Here is a 13,689-nt window from a genome sequence, read left to right as displayed (position 1 = left end):
GCAAATATTGACTTTGCAAGTAATTGCTGTTAAGCTGATCACTCTTTATAACATTCTGGAGTATATGCAAATTGCCATTAGAAAAACTGAAGCAGTAGACTTTGTAAAAATTAATATTTGTATCATTCTCAAAACTTTTGGCCATGACTGTATATTGACATAATCACTAGAGATGAGTGAACACAAATGTTCGGGGTTCGAAATCAGATTCGAACAGCCGCACACTGTTCCGACTGTTCGAATGGGTTTCGAACCCCATTATAGTCTATAGGGGGGGAATGCTCTTTTCAGGGGTACGCAACATTCGATCAAAATTCTACTTACCAAGTCCATGAGTGAGGGTCGGGCTGGATTCTTCTCCCTGCGCAGCGTCCCCGCGTCCTCTTCCGGCCTTGAATTCACTCTGCTAGGCATCGGGCCTGGGCAGAGCCGACTGCGCATGCCTGCACTACAAGAGGACATGCGCAGTCGGCTCTGCCCAGGCCCAATGCCTGGCAGAGTGAATTCAGAGCCGGAAGACGCCGCGGGGAAGCTGCGCAGGGAGAAGACTTCTAAAGGTAAGAGAAGAACCAGCGTTGATTGGCAATGTGTAGCATTCTGCCAATCAACGCTGGTTCTGCATCGAATCTTAACTTCGAACAGCTAGTAGTACTCGATTGAGTACGAGTATTTCGAATACCGTAGTATTCGATCGAATACCTACTCGATCGAGTACTACTCGCTCATCTCTAATAATCACCCATTAGTGTTCATGTAGCTAAAACCAGAACATAATTGTGTGTGCCTAATAACTACAAGTGTATATATAGAACAGAAAATGATTAAGCCCTAGGCAGAGCTAAGACTAGTATTCAAGCAATGGAGATATATAAACCATACTGTTAGGTAAATACTGACTGCTCACCCATAATAAGATGGTATAGTGTGACCAAGTATCCAATATCCACGGGCCGGGCACATGCCATTATGCTCTGGTTTTAGCTACATGTACACTAATTATGATTATGTCAATATAATAATTAGACACTGTTATATACATATTTCTGATTTCCTTAGATTGTTATGTGTAATTTATCCTACAAGTACCAGTATCCACTGTGTGCCGGTTTGTTGGGATAGAACCCCCCTTTCCTCGTATTGTTGTCTTGTCAGATTTTAACGATGTTTAATGAAAATTGGTTTCATTTTTCATACATTATTCTGAGTATTGTGTTCATCTCCTCTTCTTCCGTAATCCTTGTTATTTCATATGGAGAGACATATACACGTCAATAGGGGTATTGACAGGCTTAATTACTAGTCACGTTGATATTACTACATTACTGAGTAGCCGTGTCATGTTGTTGTTGTGTTTTGTATTACTGCAGAGTGTATAACATCCGCCCTGACACAGGCTCAATGACGTCATTAGCACCTGCAATAAGGAGGAGGAGGAGGCCGCTCTTCGTGGGACAGCAGCCATACTAGGTAAGTAGCATAAACTACTGTATGGGGGCCCACAGTGGAGAATATAATAATATGGGTGAGCCCAAAGTGGAGCACCTAATACTTTGTGGGGGGCCTACTGTGGAGCATTTACTACTGTGCAGGGGCTCACTGTGAAGCATATATTACTGAGTGTGGAGGCCTATTCTGGAGCATATACTACTGTGGGTGGCCTATAGTGGAGCATATACTATTGTGGAGGAGCCCACTGTGGAGCATAAAATACTGTGTGGGGGCCAACTGAGGAGCATATTGTAATGCGTGGGGGCCTTCTGAGGAGCATATTTTACTGTGTGGGGGCCACTGTGGAGCATAATTTACTGTTTGACAACCACTGTGTAGCATATTGTACTGTTTGTGGCCACTGTGGAGCATACTATACTGAGTGTCGGCCATTGTGGAACATATTGTACTCTGTGACAGCCACTGTGGAGCATATTATGCTGTATGGTGGCCACTGCGGAGCATATTGTACTGTTTGGCGGCCACTGTGGAGCATATTGTACTGTTTGGCAGCCACTGTGGAGTATATTATACTGTGTGGTGGACAGTGAGGAGCATATAATACAGTCTGGGGGCTGCTGTGGAGCATACAATACTGTGTGTGGGGGCCACTGTGGGGCAGATTGTACTGTGTAAGAGTCCCATTACTATTTATATCACAGAGTATTTATTTTATAGCAGATGTGATATTAGTACAGGATAAAATAACACTGCAAGGTCACTATAAATGCAGATCCTGTTCGATGTAAAAGGTGAACATTAATTGTTCAAAAGTACCAAATACAGAGACCTTTACCTTTTCAGTACAAAGTTTTTTCTATTGTTGAAAGCTCTGTAAAGCCCCATTTATACAACTGTATTTTGAGGGTGCATAACTGTCCACAATTGTGGATTCGCACAGTATTAAGGTTAAATTGCTGTGTTGGCACTTTGTGATAATTTAGTGGGTTTGTGGTTGCAGTTTGGGCATTCTGTCTCTAAAAGGTTCACCGTCACCGGTCTATACCCTCTCACAGACAGTGCACTAAGCCAAATTTGTACTGCAGCAGTAGGAGAGAGACCAAAAAAGGGGAAAAAAATACGGAAACAACCAACATGTTTTAAAGCCAAGAAAAACAAGCAATCCGAGCAGAAAAAACAAAGGGAGGGATCTGTGTCCACCATTGAGTACAACAAGAAGATGATTTTACATAGAGTACAAAAAAAATCCCAATTTCTCACTTATTTCACTAGAGGACATAGCACCATGAAATGTCCTAAAGCAGTCTCAGAGGGAGGGGAAAACAGACAGCCATGCGAGCAACCTAGCGCACAGCCACTTGCAGAACCTTACGTCCCAAGCTGGCATCAGCCGAAGCCATAGAATGGATCTGGTAAAACGATGGCAAGACTATGCCCTCATTAACTGCCAATTTTTTTTTTTTTCAATAATTTATGTTTTATTTATGTCGGTCTACATTCTAATACTAAGAAAAACACGCATTTTGGATCTCAAAATTTGTAATTTTGGGTCAGATTCACAAATGAGGATCATGGCACATACGGTCTAGTTTTGATGCCATATTTGAAAACATTGCATGTACAGCCCAGCATTGCATATAGGACATTGTTGCCTTGCATTTTTCTTGCACACTGCGCATTTCCTCTGCTTCTGCTGTCAAAATCCATGTGACTCCCTAATGAGGAAATACGGGAACTGCACCGTGAAAATGAACTCGTGTGTGCAAGGCATTGCATGCGATCAGTTTAGGTTTCCTATTACAGGCGATATCCTGTTTCCATTCCTTAATGACCGATGGCGTTTGTAGGCAGGTTAAAGTACCCGATCCCCAATTGGGAATCATGGCAGTTAATGGGTTAAAGTGAAAAGAAGACACCATCTTAGGCAGAATAGACTGTGGAGAACAAAAGGACAACCTTGTCCTTGTGAAGAACCAAAAAATGAGACTGGCGAGACAAGGCAGCAAGCTCAGAGACCCTGTGGATAGAAGTAATGGCCACCAGGAAGGCAACCTTCCAGGATAGAAGGCGAAGAGAAATCTCCCTCAGATGCTCAAAGGGGGGAGCTTTCAAGGACAAGGTTAAGATCCCATGGTGGCCGATAAGGTGGGACGCAGTGCACCACACCCTGAAGAAGTCTTCACCTGAGGACAGAAAGCCAGGGTCTTCTGGAAGAGAATAGAAAGGGCCTGACCCTTAAGAAGAAAGACCAAGACCTTGATCCAGAACAGACTGAAGGAAACCCAGGACCCTGGGAAGAGAGAAAGAAAGCGGATAACAGTTGCCACCCTCACACGAGAGGACATAAACCTTCCATGTGTGATGATAGATCTTGGCTGACTGAGATTTCTAGGCCTTGAGCATGGTCTGGATGACAGGCTCAGAAAAACCACAACGCTGCAGAACCTCTGCTTCAACAGCCACGCTGTTAAATGCAAGACAGAAAGACATGAGTCAGGTCGTGACTGCCTCCTATGACACTAGGTTTAAAACTAGCTTAGTGCACTGTCTATGAAAGGGTATAGACTGTGTGGTCGTAGTCAAGAGTTTTCGATCTCCTAGTCTATACCCATGGTGCTGTGTCCCACAGTGCGCCACTTAGCCGATTTATTCTTAGGTCATGTGACCAGATCTGTGATGTTTAATTTTCAGGCTCCCTTGCTTGCAACTATTTGCAAACAAAACATCACTGTGGCATGTGACCTGCTCTAAGCCACCCCAATCACCTGCCTCCCTTGACTTGTCTTGGGACGAAACTCAGATAGGCAGTGTATGCCTACCACCTGTGGCCCCAATCCCTCACTAATTTCTGTGGCTGCTTCTTTGATGACATCAATATTTTATATCAACCAAGTTCAAGAATAAAAGAAAAAAAAATATGTAAAAAAACAATAGAGTTGTTGTTTATACCAGCTTAAAGATGATAGAGCTGAAGCCTCCATACTGCACTGAAGAAACATTGCACAGACAAAAAAAAAACATGCAATGCAACAACAATGCACCATGGTGACCCAGTAAGATCTTGCTTATCTTATCTCTCAGCTGATAATACATATTATTGAAAAAGTTTATCTAAAAACAGAAGACCTCAGAAGCTGTGCAACCAAATAAGCAAACAAGTTGAAAAGTGGCTAAACCGCCACAAGGTATCAAATAGTCACCTTGTTGACATTATTATTACAGGTGCTGTTCATATTCAGGCTGTTCCATAAAAACGCACTGGCTTTCTCACACTGACTGAATGAATTCTGCACATTGTCAGTCTTCCCAGACAAAGACGTATGCAAGGCTCTGCACATGTGAATGACCGCTTTCACTAAGGGGTTCCTGAATAAAGAAGAGTAGTCATGTAAGTTTTCAGGTGGTCCAGAGTCTCTTATCATTAAGCACTATACATTACAGGGCCTGTTTATGTTAATGGCCTACATTTGATATATATGCCAGGAAAGGCATTTAAGGTATACATCCAACAGAGGCCTGGGATGTATGCTATACAGTCACACCTAGCATATATATATATATATATATATATATATATATATATATATATATATATATATATATACACAACATGATGCAAACATAGCCTAAAGAATTGCATTCTGGTTATAAGCATATATATTATAATCATACTGTAACATGTGAATTAGAAAGGAAGCTTTATGCTGGAGCACGTGAATATCCTGTTTCTATTCCTCGATGACGTTTGTAGGCAGGTTAAAGTACCCGATCCCCAATTGGCAGTTAATAGGTTAATGTGAAAAGACACCATCTTAGGCAGAATAGATGGTGGAGAACAAAAGGACAACTTTGTCCTTGTGAAGAACCAAAAAAGGAGACTGGCGAGACAAGGCAGCAAGCTCAGAGACCCTGTGGATAGAAGTAATGGCCATAAGCATGGGCTGGTTATTACAGAAAAGGCTTACTCAGCATCTATCAGCTTGGGTATCCTCTCCACATCCAAATAATGAGCTTTTACTATAGAATCAACACCCTGCAGCCAACCAACAGCCATTGAGGCTACAGCATACCACCAGCGACAGATGGGATCTGTACCTAAAATGACAAATTTCACTGTTAGAATAAGAACCTTTGTTATTACGCAATTGTATACTGAAAATATTGTAGGAATGCATTCATTTACTACTTCCATATACAATATCCCAACCAGAAATACTAGATTTTTGTCATGACTTTCTTCAATAGGAGCAGATAATATACAAAGTTGACAACTTTAAACCCACTCCCATTCAATCCCATCCATGGAGGACCAAGTGACCACAATGTCACTGCCTCCTCCATAACACTAAAATCTGTGCTCTGGAAAGGAGCAGAGATGGAGGTGGCTGTATTATGTATGTGATCACAGGGTTCTCCGGTTGATGGACAGGAGCAGCCTCCACATAAGATAGGGAGTGGAACATCCATCAAATGTTATGGAAAGGCATAGAGGAAGAAACAGAGAAACAGCACTCCTGAGTAATTGGCACTACATTACACTACATGTTACTCCTCTGGGACTATATAGTTAAAGTGGCCAACCTCTATATTGCATTCACTTTTACTTACTAGTAGAACTCAACATGCAGGATGAACCTCCAATAGGAAGAAAGCTGACACCACTCACTGAATCCGCAAACACATTTAAAAATTTCAAATACTCTTGAGCTTTGGAAAACTCACTGCAAGACAAAAAAAAAAGAAAAAAGAAATAGACGTCACATGTAAAACTACAGTCTTTGTAAAAAGAAAACGGAGACAGTGGAAAGATTTTATTTTAACCCCTTAAGGACACATCCTAAAAGTACCTTAACCCTTTCCTGCTGATGGCATTTTTTGATTTTCGTTTTTGACTCCCCTCCTTCTAAACCCCATAACTTTTTTATTTCTCCGCTCCCAGAGCCATATGAGGTCTTAATTTTTGCGGGACAAATTTTTCTTCATGATGCCACCATTAATTATTCTATATAATGTACTGGGAAGCAGGAAAAAAATTCAGAATGTAGTGGATTTGAAGAAAAAATTCATTTCTGCGACTTTCTTACGGGCTTTGGTTTTACGGTGTTTACTGTGCAACCAAAATGACATGTCCCCTGTATTCTGTGTTTCGGTACGGTTCCAGGGTTACCAAATTTATATGGTTTTATTTACATTTTGACCCCTTTAAAAAAAATCCAAAACGGTGTTAAGTTTTTTTTTTTTTTCTAAAAGTCGCCATATTCCGACAGCCGTAACTTTTTTATACGTCAGTGTACGGGGATGCATAGGGCGTCGTTTTTTGCGGGGCCGGGTCTACTTTTTAGTTCTACCATTTTCGGGAAATGTTATTGCTTTGATCATTTTTTATTCAAATTTTTATCAGAATCAAAACGTTTACCGAACAAGAAAAATATTTTTATAGATTTGTAGAGCGGGCGATTTTGGACGCGGGGATACCTAATATGTATGTGTTTCACAGTTTTTAACTACTTTTATATCTGTTCTAGGGAAAGGGAGGTGATTTGAATTTTTAATACTTTTTATTTTTTTTTATATTTTTTTTAAACTTTTTTTTATTTTTATTTTTTGCATTTATTAGACCCCCTAGGGGTGTTGAACCCGAGGGGTCTGATCACTAATGCAATGCATTACAATGCTAATGCATTGCAAAAAATCATCCTTTCTTTTGCAGGCTGCATAGACCAGCCTGCAAAAGAGAGAATTTGCAGACAAGCCTGGGAGCCTTTTAAAGGCTCCCGGCTGTCATGCCAACGTGACGTCGGCCCTGGAGCATGCTCCAGGAGCCGGCGATCACCGGCAAAATGGCGGTGCCCAGTCGTCACCAGGAAAATGGCGCTTCCGGCGCCTTTGACCATGGCGCCGGAGGGGTTAATGCCTCCGATCGGTCCGGGGACAGATCGGAGGCATTAAAGCAGTAGACACCCGGTGGCTATGACGGTCGCCATAGTTACAGACCCGACATGCGCCATACTATTCCGGCGCATGTCGGGAAGGGGTTAAAGGACACCAATAACGATAAATGTAATAATACAACTTTATTTAAAATAAAAGAAAAAGGAACAGAAAGAAGGTAACAATAAGTGATTACACCTGAGAAAATGTGATGTGTTATGTGTATATATAGCTGAAAAAGTTAAGTCTCAGCAGTCACTCCATCTATGCTATGATTAAGGGACACTGATGTCCTGAAACGCGTCAGCAGTTTTTAGTCACGTTTTCTTTCTTTTTCACTATGATTTTTGTATATTTGCTATCTATTTTTAAACTAAATATGGTGGATTAAAAGTGAAATTTTAACCCCTTAACGCTCTGGTCAGTAATAGCACGTCCTCGCATGTACTACGTTAATGGTCAGGTCAGTAATATTACTGACCAGCTTCCCCTCACCCTCCTGCCTCCATTTCACTGAAAAAAGTTTTGATGGCTGCTGTTCCCTACAGCAGACCATCACAGGCAAGTAAAAAAAGACAAATGGTGGAGGTCTCACATTAGCTATCGCCGCTATTAGTCACTGACTGATAGAATACTAATGGCGGCGATCACCGAAGCCGGATCGCTGCTATTTTGTTTCATTATGCGTACAAGCTGGGACGGCCTGCTGTCTGAGACAGCAGACCATCCCAGCTAACTGCCAGGTGACGAATGGCAGTGGACCCACTTCGGCGATCGCCGCCATTAGTCACGTGGGTAATGGCGACGACCGCGGAAGTGCGACCCCTGCCATGTGAGTCTCGTCGCTGCAAATAAATAAAATTCCTGCTGTGATAGCTGCTGTAAGGGACAGCAGTCATCACAGCATGCAAAATGAGGCCCCAGTATGATGCACCAAACCCCGGTATGAGGCGCCAGCATGAGGCGCCAGAGAAAAGTGGCGGCGGTCGCCTGTTAGGATCGTGAACATATTGGCGATCGCCGCCATTGCAGACATCTAAACAATGTCTGCAATGGCAGAAAACGCCAATATGCAAACACTCTGCATGTTTATCCTGCTGTGAATCAACGCCATTGCATATGTGAGCGATATGCTGCTGCTGCTATTGTTAGTCCAGATGTGCATTGGCGCCCATGCTGTGATTGGCTACTGTAGTAGTAGTCCTGCCTCCTGATCACCACTAATGGTTAGTCACTGACTACTGACCAATAAGAGTGATCAGTGATGTCACAGAACTGCTACTACATTTTGCACCCTCCTCCATCTTCTCTGTTGGGTTTAGTCAGTAGTTGAGAGAGGTTGCTAGTGGTTGCTGTGCTGTGCTATTTTGAGATATATTCAAAACTCTGTTCCTGTGTGTTTGTGCCCACTGTGTTCCATCTGAATTTCCCCCTCTGCCCATCTCCTTATTGCACCACCTGAATTTCCCCATCCGTCCACCTCCTTACCTGTGTCCCATCTTTGTCTGTTTGTCCTTGTTTTTTTGTGGTTTTTTTTATATAATAATAATAATAGTTTAGTGTTAGGAACCCGTCACCTTAGTTTTAGTAATAGGGACTAGTTCAGTGTTACTTAGGTGCGTTTACTGTCTGTCTCCCCCCTGCGTCTTGTACCGTATTTTACGGACTATAAGGCGCACTGGACTATAAGCCGCATTGCCCATGAGCGCCTTATAGTCCGTCTCTGTTCATATATAAGGCGCACCGGACTATAAGCCGCAGTCCGGTGCGCATTATATCTTACTGAAAGCGGCGGCAGGCAGACTTTGCCAGCGGCCGCTTAACCCCCCGCGTGCCAGCTGCTTCTATTGGAAGCGCTCGGCAGGCGAGGAGGGGCTCTATCAGCAAAATCATGCTGATAGAGCCCAACCGTAAACGTTAGGTTAAACTACCCCCCCCCCGTTTTAAAATAAAAGCCTGAAACAGAATGTGAAACTTACCGAGCGGTGTAGGGTGGGCGGGCATTCAGGCCTCCTCTTCCTCCGATGTTCCGTCCTCCTCCGGCGCTCGCAAGCTGATAATGGCCAGGGCACATGCGCAGTAGAAGCATTATGATATTGCGCATGCGCCCCGGCCATTATCAGCGAGCGCCAGAGGAGAAGGACGGAACATCGGAGGCAGAGGAGGCCTGAATGCCCGCCCGCCCGCCCTGCACCGCTGGGTAAGTTTCACGTTCTGTTTCAGGCCGGCGTGACAGCAGGGCTGCCGGACACTTCCTATTCATTTCTGTGGGAGCCGACATGTGAGCGCTCCCCATGGAAATGAATGGACTGCTTTTTTCCATTCATTTCTATAGGGAGCGCTCGCATGCCGGCTCCCATAGAAATGAATAGGAAGTGTCCGGCAGCCCTGCTGTAACGCCGGCGTGTACGGCTGTGATACACGCCGGCGTTCGGTAGTGTGAATGCACCCTTACGGTGCCTTTTATGTATGTATGGAAGCGGCACGCAGTCTTTGCCGCCGCTTCCATCCATATATAAGCCGCACCGGACTATAAGCCGCACTTACGATTTCTGAGGAAATCGTAGGTTTTTATGTGCGGCTTATAGTCCGGAAAATACGGTATGTCTGTCTTTTTTTTTTTTTTTTTTTTTTTTCTTTTTTTATTATAGTCAGTGTCAGGGAATTTACAAAAATTTAGTTAGGTTAGTTAGGTTTAGCATCAGGGAATAAATAAAATTAGGTGTAGTGTAGTGTAGTTTAAGGAATCCTTAGTGTAGTGTAGGGAAGTCCAAACTTCATTTATATACCTGATTTTTTGGGGTATATTATTTTTTTTTCTTTATACAGTTTTTACTGTATATACAGTTTATTGTGAACACACAAATATAATAAACTGTGAACACACATTACGTACAAAAATGTCCCAGCGCTCCTTTACTGCTGAAGAGGCATATCAATTTCTCGCCTCTGAAAGCGAATCTTCTGATGGTGCCACACTGTTTTATTTATCATCATCCTCATCAAGTCATGATGAGGATGATGATGAGGAACCCCCAAGAAGACGCCCTAGAACCACTGCACTTGAGACCCCAGAAAGGAGTGACAGCACTATACAAAGCCCAGAGGAAAGTTGCCCCATTTGGACTTCGGTTCCTGAGAACTATGTTCCCCAGATCCCCGAGTACACAGGCACCCCAGGGATTAAATTTGACATGGCAGGGCTCAGAGAATTTGATTTCTTTAATTTTTTTTTCTCTGAGGACCTCATAGAGCTAGCTCATGGTGGTGCAGACGAATTTGTACGCCGAACAGTACAAAACCAAAAACCCTGGTGCATTTCTTTCGCAACCCCACAGGTGGACCCCTGTAACAGTAAATGAAAATGTACATATTCTGGGGACTCTTGTTAAACATGCGGCTTGTAAAAAAGCCGTCTCTTAGAGACTACTGGAGCACGGACATATTATACTACACCCCATTATATCGCACTAGAATGTCCAGGATGCGCTATGAGGCTATACTTCGATTCCTGCACTATGCAGACAATGAACAGTGCCCACCCCGTGATGACCCCAGTTTTGATCGCTTATATAAATTGAGACCCATAGTAGACCATTTCAGTGCCCGGTTTGTCCAAGCATACACCCCAGAGAAGTATATTTCTATTGATGAATCGCTGGTACATTTTAAAGGGAGGCTTAAATTCCGCCAATATCTGCCAAGCAAGAGGGCAAGGTATGGCGTGAAGATGTATAAGCTGTGCGAGAGTACATCAGGGTATACCTACAGATTTAGGATATACCAAGGGAAGGACACCAAAATTGATCCTCCAGAATGCCCCTCCTTCCTGAGAGTTAGTGCCAAAATTGTGTGGGATTTGCTACACCCACTGCTGGACCAGGGTTACCACCTCTACCTGGATAATTTTTATACCAGCACTCTTCAATAGCCTCGCCTCCAGAAATACTGCAGCATGCGGCACCGTCAGAAAAAAATCAGAGAGGCCTCCCCAAGACCCTGCTTGGGCAAACGCTCAGAAGGGGCGAGAGCAGGGCTCAATGTACCAGAAATGTATTGTGTGTCAAGTACAAGGACAAGAGAGAAGTCCTTGTATTGACAACAATACATGGCCACACCAGCACCCATGTACCAGTACGAGGTACCAGTACAGAGACCCCCAAACCAGATTGCATACTGGACTACAATAGGTACATGGGAGGGGTGGACTTGTCAGATCAAGTCCTGAAGCCCTACAGCGCCATGCGCAAATCAAGGGTGTGGTATAAAAAACTGGCTGTGCACATTGTACAGATGGCAATGTACAATACGTACGTGCTATTTCGATGTGCAGGCCAGAGGGGAACTTTCCTGGATTTTCAAGAGGTGGTTATCAAGAACCTCCTGTTTAGAGACCAAGAAGGGACGGTACCCAGTACATTTGGAAGCGAGGCCCCACGCATAGTTCCAGGACAACACTTTCCAGGAGAAGTTCCTCAAACTTCCAAGAAGGGAAAGAATCAAAAGAGGTGCCGAGTCTGTGCAAAGAGGGGGATAAGGAAGGACACTATATACCAGTGTGATACGTGTCCTGAATAACCAGGCCTCTGTATGAAAGAATGTTTTCGGATTTATCATACATCCCTTGATATTTAATTTAACCCTGATGCACTCCGCACAGCTTATCCCCTTGCCGCATGCTGCCTCTTTCCCTTCTCTTTCCCTTGTGTGCCCAGTTATCACATAGCAGCCATGGGGGATTGCCATTTCCAGGAAAATCTATGGTAATAAAAGCTGGGCATAATATATCAGGCACTGAAATGGCATTTATGATTCGAAAATTGCAATTCTCACTGTGCACCAGTTGCTGCACAATACCTTTTGAAAATACGTCCATGCTCCAGTAGTCTAAATAGTGGCCCTTCCATTCTGAGCCCTGCCGTGTCGTCAGACATTATACAACTGCCACATGTAGGGTATTGCCATATCCAGCAGAACCTACGTTACATTTTATGGGGTCAATGTCTCCTGTGGCATGTGCTGGACACAATATATCGGGCACTGAAATGGCATATATGGTTTGAAAATTGCAATTCTCACTCTGCACCGTCTGCTATGCAGTATCATTTGGAAAAGCCTGTGGGGTCAATATGTTCACTATACCCCTAGATGAATTCCCTAAGGGGTCTAGTTTCCAAAATGGGGTCACTTTTGGGGGTTTTCCACTGTTATGGTACCTCTAGGGCTCTGCAAATGCAACATGGCACCTATAAATCATTTGTGTGAAATCAGAGCTCCAAAAGAGAAATAACACTCCTTTGCTTCTGAGCCCTCCTCTGTGCCCAAACAGCGGTTTTTGACCACAAATGGGGCATTTCTGTGTTCAGGAGAAATTGGGTAACAAGACGGGCTACTTTATTCCCTGGTAAAAGGGAAAGAAAATATGAAAAAGTGCATATAACTGTAGAAATTATTTTTTTAAATTGACGGCCAAATTCAGAGTTCAGTGAAAATTCTGGCCGTTCAAAATGGTCATATGACCCCTAGATGAATTCCTTAAGGGGTCTAGTTTCCAAAATGGGGTCACATTTGGGGGTTTTCCACTGTTGTGGTACCTCTAGGGCTCTGCAAATGCAACATGGTGTCTAAAAACTATCCTAATGAAATTGGTAAAAGGAAAATGTTTGTTTTGGTACCGTGTTAGCCAGTGGTTATAAAATATAAAAAACAAAAAAAACTTTGCAAGTCTTCAGTAGGTGATACCTTTTTTAATAGCTAACTCATAATGATGTCAGAATATGACGTTTCGAAGCTTTTCTCTGAGCTTCTTCTTCAGATATAATCAGTTATATATATATCATATATATATTATATATATATATATATATATCAGTTAATATATCAGTTATATCTGAAGAAGAAGCTCAGAGAAAAGCTTCGAAACGTCATATTCTGTCATCATTATGAGTTAGCCATTAAAAAAGGTATCACCTACTGAAGACTTGCAAAGTTTTTTTTGTTTTTTATATCTAATGAAATTGCTGCACCAAAATCCCCAAAGGTGCTTTTTAATTTCTGAGGGCTGTTTTTGAGTCAACTTACACAGAAGGGCCACATATGGGATATTTCTACAAACTTCAGAATCAGAGTAATAAATATTATGGTATGTTTTGCTATTAACCCTATATTTGTTACCGGAAAATCTAGTTTGAAATGGAAAATGTGCATAAAAAAGTGGCTTTTGGAAATTTTGCATCAATTCCTGTGGAACACCTAAAGGGTTAACAAAGTTCCTATATACAATTTTGAATAGTTTGAAGGCTTTCTAAA

The 13,689-nt window shown here is 42.8% G+C and overlaps 1 protein-coding gene across 2 annotated transcripts in view; it reads right to left on the bottom strand.

Annotated features, from left to right (window-relative positions):
• Positions 1–13,689, bottom strand: part of SREBF2 (sterol regulatory element binding transcription factor 2) — a 113,912-nt gene that overhangs the window by 5,957 nt on the left and 94,266 nt on the right. For both annotated transcript variants that reach the window (XM_075286329.1, XM_075286330.1), the window contains exons 14-16: positions 6,058–6,170; positions 5,415–5,544; positions 4,650–4,815 (exon numbers count right to left, since the gene is read on the bottom strand). In XM_075286329.1, the coding sequence (XP_075142430.1) occupies positions 4,650–4,815; positions 5,415–5,544; positions 6,058–6,170 (409 nt within the window). The remainder of the gene's footprint in view (positions 1–4,649; positions 4,816–5,414; positions 5,545–6,057; positions 6,171–13,689) is intronic.

The sequence above is a fragment of the Leptodactylus fuscus genome, chromosome 9, assembly GCF_031893055.1.
Source record: "Leptodactylus fuscus isolate aLepFus1 chromosome 9, aLepFus1.hap2, whole genome shotgun sequence".
NCBI classification, from domain to species: Eukaryota; Metazoa; Chordata; class Amphibia; order Anura; family Leptodactylidae; genus Leptodactylus; species Leptodactylus fuscus.
Note: the sequence above shows the minus strand (reverse complement) of the source record. Positions and strands in the feature narration are given on the sequence as shown.